General features: G+C 49.9%; 1 protein-coding gene across 2 annotated transcripts in view; it reads left to right on the forward strand.

Moving 5' to 3' along the window:
- GALT (galactose-1-phosphate uridylyltransferase) overlaps nucleotides 1-4,485 on the forward strand; it is a 77,501-nt gene extending 73,016 nt beyond the window's left edge. For both annotated transcript variants that reach the window (XM_032763884.2, XM_075066816.1), the window contains one exon: nucleotides 4,200-4,485. In XM_032763884.2, coding sequence (XP_032619775.2) covers nucleotides 4,200-4,319 — 120 coding nt within the window. In that variant the 3' untranslated portion in view covers nucleotides 4,320-4,485. The remainder of the gene's footprint in view (nucleotides 1-4,199) is intronic.
- The last annotated feature ends 7,158 nt before the right edge of the window (nucleotides 4,486-11,643 follow it).

Genomic DNA, 11,643 nt, shown 5'->3' on the forward strand with positions numbered 1-11,643 from the left:
TCCGAATAGCTGGCAGCCCAGCTCCATGGCTCTGTTCACCCGCAGTGAGAACAGGACTCAGTGGAAGCGGAGAGCGCAGGCTGGCTGCATAGGGCTTGAAGCTTTTCCACTGCAATGCCGAGGCTGGTGCTGCGGCCGCATTGCACTCAGTAGGGTGTGTGGGTGGTCTCACTGGGCACCGTTCAGAGCCATGCTTACAGCTGCAGTGTGTATGCACCATTGCCCTCTGCTGGATGGAACCGGAACTGCTCTGCTCTGCATCATAGGCCCTACACAGCAAGTAGCAAATAGGGATTCTCCTTTACCTCAGGCAGTAGGGGCCTGTGCTTATAGAACAGGAGAACCAGGGATCTATCACCTGCCTTGAATTTCTGTGTGGCTGCAGCAGGGTAATAACTGAGCACTCCTAGCTGGTTTGGTCCTGAAAAGGCTCATTACCAATGAAACAGATTCTCAGACTCCCTGGGCAGCTCTCCCATTCTGCCTGGGGCTCATGATGGTTTTCTTCTGTCTCTTGTATTTTCGAGCCACTTCATCCCTTTATGTTGCTCGGGGGGTAGATGGGTTTGTTATCTTCCTTTTACATTGCTGTTGCTGTCACCACACAACCTTATGTGGCCAGTTTTCAAAGTCTCTCTATTGTCTTTGGTTATGGCACCCAGTGGCCACTGAGGTGTTGAACATGACTGAAACAACCCGGCTAGTGTGTCTTTGCACCACTGCCCTCTGCTGGAAGGAATCAAAACTGTTCTATAGTGTGTCATAGGCCCCATATTTCTAGCAGATAATGGAAATTCTCCTTTATCTCAGCTGTTTTTAGAGCTCCAATCTCTACCTCCCGCCCCCAGTGGTCACCAGGGTGACATTCCAGGTGGCACAGAATGTGTTTTGTGATCCAGGTTTATGCATCACAGATCTAGATGGAGCCCTCTTCCTGTGAAAAGCAAGGCCAGATCCTGGTAATCGAAGCTGCACTCATGAGGCCATGGTTTGCATAGCACCTATCCCTTAGGGCACCTGTTCGTTGGGCCCATAAGCCCTTCAGTGGGTGACAATTGAAGCAACGGGGGTGCTGTAGCAGAGGCTGGGATGAGACACCTCCATTTGCTTTTCAGCAAGGGGACAGGCGTTGGGGTCAGCCCTCTGCCAGCCAGGCTGTTCGATGCCTGCTTGCTCCCAGAACAGTGGCGATCCCATGGTTTATACTGAACACAAACCCACGCTCACGTCTGGTAACCAGCCCAGCCAGAGGAAAGCCACAGGAGAGCCTCCTATGGCATGAGGTGTGCAGCTTGCTGGCCCAAAGGGTGGAGAAGCTGGTTAAAGGAGAAGCCCCCCTAGATCTGCTCTGTAGTAACCAAAGAGCGTGGAACCTGTGATCCTGAGCCACATGACTGCAGCATCTCCAGGAAGGCAGTTCCATGGAACCAAGGGATCTCATGAGTCGGGGTTGGTGGAAGGAGGGACCAAAGTCTCCAGGGTGGAAGGAGGCAGAGGAATGACCAATTTAAGACTCAGATCCAACACCCAAGGGGGTTTGGAGCCAGGTGCCTGTTTCAGCCGGTTGCAGAGTTAGCACGTAGTAGTGAAGTTCTGCATCTGGAACCGAATACAGAGAAATGATCAGCTCCCTCTCCATTGAAATGACACTTACCACCACACTGAGATTGGGCATTTGTCTAAAAGCTCTGCTCTAAGAATGATTTGGGGGCAGTTCTCCGGCTTGTGCGATGCAGGTCAGATGCAATAATCGCAATGTTCTCTTCTGGCCTTAGAATCGATGAAGACCAAAACTGCAGTGACTTTGTTTGCTCTCATATCCTAGGGCATTGTCAGGCAGCAGACTTCAGTGCCCAGAGCACCAGGTAGGGAGTCAGGAGACCTGGATTCTACCCGTACCTCTGTCTCTGGCCTGCTGGGGACAGTTGGGCAGGCCATTCTCTCTGTGCCTCTGTTACCCCTCCCACTCTTTTTCTGATTAGTTCCTGGAGCAGGGACTGTCTCTTACTGGGTGTATGTGCAGCTCCTGGCGCAATGGGCCCCGATCTTGGTAAGGGACTGCCATAGGGTGAGCAGCCCTTTAAGGGGAGAGGGATCTCAGCCCCACCTGTGACCCAGCCAACTGCTACCCCAGGTCGGGAAAATGAAGATGGTCATGTGACCTAATCAGGCCTCTGGGGGTAGATAATGAAGAGGCCTGGGGAGGAAGGTAGTGGCAGATGGGTGCAGAAACGGCAGGAGGGTCCTGGGATAGCAGGGGATACTCTGCTGCCTGGAGCTGTGGTTGTGGAAGGACTGTGAAAAAGATTTGGGTGTTTTGAGTTCTAGCTGTTTAGAAAGGCTGGGCGGCCAGTCCAGGTGGAACTAGATGAGGGTACTTGGATGCTGCTGGAAACTGTGCAAGAACTTATAGACTCTAGGACTGGAAGGGACCTCGGGAGGTCATCGAGTCCAGTCCCCTGCCCTCATGGCAGGACCAAATACTGGCTAGACCATCCCAGATAGACATTTATCTAACCTACTCTTAAATATCTCCAGAGATGGAGATTCCACAGCCTCCCTAGGCAATTTATTCCAGTGTCCAACCACCCTGACAGTTAGGAACTTTTTCCTAATGTCCAACCTAAATCTCCCTTGCTGCAGTTTAAGCCCATTGCTTCTTGTTCTATCATTAGAGGCTAAGGTGAACAAGTTTTCTCCCTCCTCCTCATGACACCCTTTTAGATACCTGAAAACTGCTAGCATGTCCCCTCTCAGTCTTCTCTTTTCCAAACTAAATAAACCCAATTCTTTCAGCCTTCCTTCATAGGTCATGTTCTCAAGACCTTTAATCATTCTTGTTGCTCTTCTCTGGACCCTCTCCAATTTCTCCACATCTTTCTTGAAATGCGGTGCCCAGAACTGGACACAATACTCCAGTTGAGGCCTAACCAGCGCAGAGTAGAGCGGAAGAATGACTTCTCGTGTCTTGTTTACAACACACCTGTTAATGCATCCCAGAATCACGTTTGCTTTTTTTGCAACAGTATCACACTGTTGACTCATATTTAGCTTGTGGTCCACTATGACCCCTAGATCTCTTTCTGCCGTACTCCTTCCTAGACAGTCTCTTCCCATTCTGTATGTGTGAAACTGATTGTTCCTTCCTAAGTGGAGCACTTTGCATTTGTCTTTATTGAACTTCATCCGGTTTACCTCAGACCATTTCTCCAATTTGTCCAGATCATTTTGAATTTTGACCCTGTCCTCCAAAGCAGTTGCAATCCCTCCCAGTTTGGTATCGTCCGCAAACTTAATAAGCGTACTTTCTATGCCAACATCTAAGTCGTTGATGAAGATATTGAACAGAGCCGGTCCCAAAACAGACCCCTGCGGAACCCCACTTGTTATACCTTTCCAGCAGGATTGGGAGCCATTAATAACTACTCTCTGAGTACGGTTATCCAGCCAGTTATGCACCCACCTTATAGTAGCCCCATCTAAATTGTATTTGCCTAGTTTATCGATAAGGATATCATGCGAGACCGTATCAAATGCCTTACTAAAGTCTAGGTATACCACATCCACCGCTTCTCCCTTATCCACAAGACTCGTTATCCTATCAAAGAAAGCTATCAGATTGGTTTGACACGATTTGTTCTTTACAAATCCATGCTGGCTATTCCCTATCACCTTACCACCTTCCAAGTGTTTGCAGATGATTTCCTTAATTACTGGGTCCATTATCTTCCCTGGCACAGAAGTTAAACTAACTGGTCTGTAGTTTCCTGGGTTGTTTTTATTTCCCTTTTTATAGATGGGCACTATATTTGGCACTTAATAAATTGGGCCCCGGAAAGGGAATCACCTAGGACTGTGCAGAGTTTTTAAGGAGTCTTGAGAAGGGGACATGGTTGCTGCAGAGCCAATCCAGGCCATGAGGGGGTGCTCTGGAGGCAGGGACCCTGGGACAGAGACTCTAGATGCCATTGCAATATTAATAAGAATTTCCCATTTGTGTCTGGCTGCCCGCCGCCCCCTCAGCATCACTTCTGCCCAGGGTTTCCCTCTCACCAAGGGTCTGTGCTCTGCTGAGTCTCTGTATCTTTCATTGCTGCCCCAATCTCTCTGCATGCCTCTTGGTGGGGGTCACAGCTCCTCCCCATTTCCTTAGCCTCACTTGCAGATGCAATTAACAAGCTGTTCTCTTCCTCTGCTAGAACAGTAAATCAAACTGGACCTACTACGGATACCTGCATTCCCCCTGGAGGCCAAAGGGTGGCGCTCACCTGCGTGGGAGTTGGAGCTTTCTCAAGGGCCAGGCTGAGATTCTGGAATGAGCTCCATAGGAACCAGAGACCATCCCAAATTCATCACCTTCTACTCAAAGTGCCAGTTACATTTCTCCAACAAAAAGAACAGGAGTCCTTGTGGCACCTTAGAGACTAACACATTCATTTCAGCATGAGCTTTCGTGGGCTACAGCCCACTTCATCGGATGCATAGAATGGAACGCACAGACAGGAGATATTGTACATTCTGAGAACATGAAAAGGTGGAAGTAGCCATGCCAGCTAAGAGGCCAATCAATTGAGATGAGCTATCAGCAGCAGGAGAAAAAGAAACAAACAAAAAAACCTTCTCCAGGCCTCCAGCAGCATGGGAGTGGAAAAGCCCAACCTCTACTGCACACACACTCATCCCTCTGGGGAGAGGATAAGAAAGAATGAACTGCAGGGGACAGGTGTCAGTCACGCCACTTATGCATGCCTGGAAGCTGCCTGGATACTGCTGGGAGTGGGACAAGAACCTGCATAGATCCCTCCTTGCAGCTTGATACTTTGCTGTATCTGAACTCTGCTTATAATCCAACATAGGACTTAGAGATGGGATCAGACTCAGGGTCCAGTGAGCCCAGCGTCCTCTGCCTAAGAGCATCTGGCAGCAGCTGTACCAGGGGAAGGTGCAAGAAACTGTCTAATGCAGCGGTTCCCAAACTGGGGTTCGGGAACTGCTGGGGGTTCGCGAAATGTTACAGGGGGTTCTCGGAAAAAATTCCCTAATGGTGGACAAAGCTTTTTCCTACAGACCCCGGGCAGCACTGGGCCAGCAGCCCGGAGCCCCTGGACTTCCAAGAGCTAAGCAGATCAAAGCAAATATATCTATCACACCGAGGAGATTTAAACTTCAAGACTCCTTATAAGAAACGGAAAGGAAGGTGAATATTTTTTTGCTGTTTTTAAAATTAAATAAGCAGCTAGTGGTGTTTTAAAATTTATTATGAAGAACAAGTTTAAGCTTTTTTGTAACATGCGTTGTTTGCCTGGACTGCTCAAGCCCTGAATCCTTGTATAGGAGGAACTCTTTTGAGCGAGATCTTGGAAAAGTGAGATCTTGGAAGAGTGTTGCCGTTTTCATAATATAATAAAAGTACTGTAATGATAAATAATTGATAATAAATAGTGTGCAATAAGCATGTCATAAAAACAAATTTTATATTTCCCAGATCACTGTTTATATAGTTTATATTCAGGTACAGGAGAAAATCCCTGGAAATATTCATTTTTAAGAGAGGGTTCATGAGACTTGACGTGCTAGTGAAAGGGGTTCACAGGTTGTTAAAGTTTGGGAACCACTGCTCTAGTGGGAAGTTATGGAATAAACTACCCATAGGGAAAGTGTCTTCCTAATAGCTCTGTGTGGCTTGAAAGCTTGTCTCTCAGCACCAGAAGCTGGGCCAAGAAATGCTATGACCTCACCCACCCTGTCTCTCTAATATCCTGCGACCAACAGGGCTACAGCTGCATCCACCCCTAGCCCCCATCAATCAGTGACAGGTTTCTGCCCTTATCTCAGTGGTATGAAATCCTCCAGGTACAGTATAATGCTGCTCCCTGCCCTCAGAGCCCTATCTGGTGTAGTTTACAGGCAGGCATCACAGTATCCTGTGGATTTTGGCCATTCTGCAGCACTCCCCTGCTTCTTCTGTCTTTGCTTTGTAGCTTTTTCACTAGGCTCCCGAGCCATGCACAGTTCTGCATTTTGGCTGTGTGCCTTCTGGGTTACTCCTCTGTCAGATATCCCATCACTTCTCCAGGAGGTACCTCTGATCCCGATTTCTCCCTTCTCTGGCCCTGCTATCATTGATGTCCTATCCTTTAGCAGAGACAGTTACCGTTGCATTCCTGACAGGCTTAGCAAATGACTCTGTCTGTCCTAAGCGTTCCTTGGTCATTGGCTGGCTCAGCTCTGGATCCTAGTTTAAATGGTCCATTCCCGGCCCCTCCATCACATATTCACTTGCTGTGCCCCTCGGACTCCACTTGCATATTAACTTCAGGTGGATCCCGTCTTCCTTTTGGTGCAGGCTCTCTGCAATAGGACTGCTGCTCACTGCAGGCCTCCTCCTGGCAGGGTCGGCTCTCCAGGCTCCCACCTTCTGATTTCCCTCCCTTCAGGGCCTTTATGAAGTCCAGGAAGCTCTCTTGGGTTCACAATGTCCCTGCCTAGGAATAGTTTAATACCAGAACCAGCTGTCAACCACCCAGAGCCCTGCACCAAAGTCCAGCCCAACGTCGCAGAGGAAAAGTCCATACGTAGCTCTGATGTTTTCTCTAATGCCCAGGGCTCTTCTTCCATCCCAGGCTGATCTCCCAGCCAGCCCTCCCTCACCAGGGCTCTGAGTCCAGTCCCAGACACAGGCAGGGCTTCCTGCCCCCCACAGGAGCCTGCTGCTCGCTGGGTTTTACCCTGGTGTCATGGTCCTGAAGGAGCCTTTTTCTCTCAAAGTGTCCACCAAGGTAGCTGCTGCTCTCCAAGCTTCCCCCTGTTCTGCAGCCACCTTCTGCCCTTTGTAGAGAACTGTCCAATTCCCCTCAGGTGGGCTCATCTCATAACCAGGGCGGCTTGGCTCCCAGCTTTGCAGCCCCTAGGGCAGGGGTCAGCAACCTCTGGCATGCGGCTCGCCAGGGTAAGGCCCCTGGGGGCCTGGCCAGTTTGTTTACCTGCCACGTTGGCAGGTTCAGTGGACCGTGGCTCCCACTGACCGCGGTTCGCCGTCCCAGGCCAATGGGGGCAACGGGAGCGGTGTGGGTGAGGGATGTGCTGGCCGCAGCTTCCCACCACCCCCATTGGCCTGGGACGACGAACCGTGGCCAGTAGGAGCTGCGATCAGCCGAAGCAGCTGACGCGGCAGGTAAACAAACTGGCTTGGCCTGCCAGAGTGCTTACCCTGGCGAGCCGCTTGGCAGAGATTGCTGACCCCTGCCCTAGGGCAAGGCACACTGTTGCACTCCTTAGGGGTTAGCGATTCCATCCCCGCCAGGTAACTTCGGTTCTTTTACGGAAGATCAGTGTTTGCTTTAGCGGGGAAGTAACTGCTAGGATCACTCATCTTTTCTTGCTCAAAGAGCGGCGTTACTGTTACAGCTGGGTTCCTCCAACTCTTCTGTCCTCTCCCTACGTTTACCATGACTGCTGGAGGCACAGTAAGTTCATGACATGGGACCCCAGGTGTCATAAACAGATAGCTAAGGGTTAATGTCTCTTTCACCTGTAAAAGGTTAACAAACAACACCTGACCAGAGGACCAATCAGGAAACAAGATCAGGGAAACAAGATACTTTCAAATCTCGGTGAGGGAAGCCTTTTTTGTGGTTTTTGGGTTTGCTTTGTTCTCTCTGAGTCCTGAAGGGACTAGACGTGCAACCAGGTTTCTCTGCCAATCTCCCTGCTACAGTCTCTTATATATTCAGAATAGTGAGTATTGAGTAGAAAGGCGGTTATAGTCTTTTGATTGTTTTCTGTATTTGCAACTGTGTATCTGGCTGGTAGAGTTTTAATGTGTATTTGGCTGAAAGTATTTAAATTGTAAATTCTGCTGGAGAGAAGGCTTTTTTCTCCATTGTCTATAAGCTGAAAGACCCTGTAATATTTACATCTAGATGTATTTAAGAGATTTCTTATTTTTCTTTCTTTTATTAAAACTTTCTTTTAAATACCTGTTTGATTTTTTTCCCCAGTTGAGGCTCAGGAATTGAGTCTGTACTTCACCAGGGAAAGTGGGAGACAAGGGAGAAAGAAGGGAGGGGAAGGGGGAATCCCTTTGTTTAGATTCACGGAGCTTGAATCTGTATTGCCTCTGGGTGAGGGGAAGAGGGGAGGGGTGGAAAGCCTCTGATTTTAAGATTCAAGGAGTTGAATCCCAGTGATCTTCCTAGTGGTAAACCCAGGAAGGGAAAGCCTAGGAGAGGCACTAGTGAGGGAAAGAGTTTACTTTCCTTGTATTAAGATCCAGGGGGTCTGGGTCTTGGGGGTCCCTAGGGAAGGTTTTGGGGAGACCAGAGTTTATCAGGCACTCAAAGTCCTGATTGGTGGCAGCATATTAGACCTAAGCTGGTAATTAAGCTTAGAGGATTTCACGCTAGTACCTCATTTTTTTGGACTCTAAGGTTCAGATTGGGGATAAAATACTATGACACCAGGAGATATATTCGCCAGATTACCTGCGTGGGTTTCCATCCTCTAAGTATTCCCTTCCATGATTTGAATCCATGACAAATTCATTCAGTTTTCCCTTATCTGTCCAAACTGTTCTGTCTTTGTTTTTCTTGCCAGACACAGACAAAATTCCAGATCTTGCCCATTTTCTGAGTCCTGGTTAATTTCATCCCCATGTGCATTTAGTTAAGGCACCTGCTTTCTCCCAAGAACCTTTTCTCCCAAATATATTGACAATTCTGTCTACTCCTACAGGGTGACGTTCCCTCACTAGCTGTGTGCCTGCCTTTTCTTTTCCCTCCAGGCAACTCCTTGTTAAAAAAATATTGAAAAAAATAATCAGCAGATCACGGGGGAGGGTGGGAGCTCAGTGAAGAGCCACTAAAACGACTAGGGGAGCGTGAGGGATTGATTTGAAAGGAGTCATGAACAGCGCTAGATCTGCACAGCCAGGCTAAGTCCTGACTGCAGGGGGGAACATGGGAGCCACCTGCAAGTATTTGAAGAGTGTAAGCACCCAGCAGGGGCAGGAACTGCTTAACAAGATGCAAGGGGGGGTTGAGGAGGAGGAACGGGATGGAGTGAGTTAGGCAGAGCATCCAGAAGAGCTGCTTGAGCATGAGATGTATCAGGCTGTAGGGGAGTTTCCCAAAAAGGAATGGCAGGAGCCCCACCACTTGGGGAAACAGATAAATCCCATGACTTATAGTGAAAATCACACTTGGTCGTGTAGGGAGCAATGCTGCCTGGGCAGAGATGGGCTCCCATCTCTAATGGCTTTAATCCAAGGAGACCTAGGCTGCTGCATGGCACAAAACCCAAGAAGAACATGATGACAAACTCAGAGGCTGTGCATTTGCTTTTAAGGGAACAGTACAGATTCATATCTGGAAATGGGGCGCTACTGGGGCTTGCTTTAAAACAAACCTCCAGGCAGGTGGGGCTGGAGATCTCCATTGGGTTCCCAACAGGGCGTCGCTACAGCTGCCGCTGCTGCCAGCAGTGAATGGCCCCCGCATTGGCACCCTCTGCAGAAATGCTGAGCAATGGATGGACCTTCCCACTTGCTTTGGCCTGTCTGGGTCAGGGGTGAGGAGGGTGGGCTGGGGATAGTGTGAAATCAGCCCTGCTGCAGCCAGCTGCAGGGTGCTGCAGACAGCATCTGTCTCCAGGGCGGTTCATTCAGCGTCTTGTGCAATTTAAACAAAAAGAATGAATTAAAAAGAGCCTTTGAGTCAATGCGTTGAGGACTGGCGTCTGGCCAGGCCTCAGCTCTTTGCTGATGTGTTGACACCCATGCAAGGTGCCTGCCAGCTTGCAATATAGAAAACCCAAAGGGAGCATCTGTCCCTGAGCTGCTCTGCTCATCTGCCAGCATCTGGCTCCGCGAGGAAATGTCTTCCAGCCCTTCCAGCATGTGCCTCTCTGCTGTGGGCTGCACTTCATGCGTCTCACGCCGCCAGGGTAGTAGCAGTGACCTGGGGGGCCACATCTCCTCTCCATCACGTGTCTCAGCAGAGAAAGCTGGCATCAGTCATGCAGGCAGCTTGGTTGTCTCTACATTGCCCTCCCTTGACAAGATCTGAGTGGATGGAGGAGAGCTGGACCTGACAGCAAGGCCTAATTACTTCTGTAGCAAGGAGCCCGTCCCTGCTGTGGGCTGGAACCAGCCATGTTAGAAGGGAAGCTGGAGGAGACTTCCCCAGCAATACGGAGCACATCTCATCCTGCGATCTCGAACCACTTTAGCAAGCTGGGTATCATCAGCCCTGCTTTACAGAGCCATTTATCCAGGGTCCTTCGGCAAAGCTGCAGCAGAGCCAGGATCGGGGTTTGTAGCCTCCAAGGGCTTCCAGACACAAGGGGGCTGCTTGGCCCCTTCCCAGGGCTGTTGTCTGAGTAGCTCCAACGGGCAGGGTGGCGCTGGAAGGAGGATGCTAGGGCAGGAATCCCCAGGCTTCCAGGGTACCTGACTTGTTCCAAATGTTCTGTGAGCCCTACCCCTGTTCCCAATGGGTCAGTCCCCAAGGCCCTGGCTCAGTTTGGACACACGCAGATTCCTCCTGGAGTCAGTGGGAGCCTGGCCTGAGGAAGGACCTTGCTGAGGCTAAGGAAGCCCTCTCAGGACTTGGCCCAATGGAATTCACCAGCTTTGTGAGTGTCCTGAAGAAGCAAAGTCTCCCCGGTCCTGGGTGGGTTTCAATCAGGCGCCCAGGCAGGGCTGACAGAATGTCTGTCTCACGGCCTCAATTTCCCCTTCGTGGAAGCATGATACTTCCTTCCTCCTGCAGGACATCTCGCTTGTTTGTTTAGTTCATGAGTGCTTCAGGGCAGGGACCGTCTCTTGCTCCATGTTTGGACAACAGGGCCCCGATCTGAGCCCCCCAGTGATGCTAACAGCAATAAACAGATGCACGTTCTGGGTTTGTCTAGAAAATCATTCAGGCCAAAATACCCCATACAGCTGCCCCATACCCTGGCATTTCAGCACCCGATACTGACTGGAGAATTTGGTGGATTCTCATTTGCACTTGGCTAGTACATCCATCCACACATGGACATCTCCGGGACCATGCAAGATAGATAATCCCCAGGCCTAGCAAACATGCCAGCGTCTCTCCCCTTCTCAGAATGGAGCCCTGCTGAGCTCCCATACAGCATGGAGACGTCACTCTCTTTTACAAAACACACCATGCTGGATCTTTCTAAACAATCATCACTGAACAGCACCCCAGGGCTACATAGGAAGAGGACACAGTGTATTCTCAGCTGCATTAGCCTGGCTTTTTGATTGTGCTTATTGGTTTGTTTTCTCGTGTCAGTAATTCCCAGCGTCTGTCCCAGGCATTAATGCAAGTTCGTTGGGGTGAGAGTCAGGACATGCAGCTTCTTTTCATGAGTCTTCTGCTGACCTGACTGGGCTGCCACTTCGGGCAATCCCATGACTCGCCCTGCCTCAGTTTCCATATTTGTAAGATGGAATCAGTAGCACAGAGGCCAGCTCCCCTGGCTCCCAGTCCTGCACCTTCTTCCCCTTTCTTCCATTCATTACTCACTACAGCTGCATGCGGCTCTAGCTGAGGGAGGGTCTGGCTGCACGGCTTCCAGGGTGGGGACAAACTCCTGCTCATGGGGCTTGGCTAGCTCCCTGAAAACAGCAACACC

The sequence above is a fragment of the Chelonoidis abingdonii genome, chromosome 6, assembly GCF_003597395.2.
Source record: "Chelonoidis abingdonii isolate Lonesome George chromosome 6, CheloAbing_2.0, whole genome shotgun sequence".
Lineage (NCBI taxonomy): Eukaryota > Metazoa > Chordata > Testudines > Testudinidae > Chelonoidis > Chelonoidis abingdonii.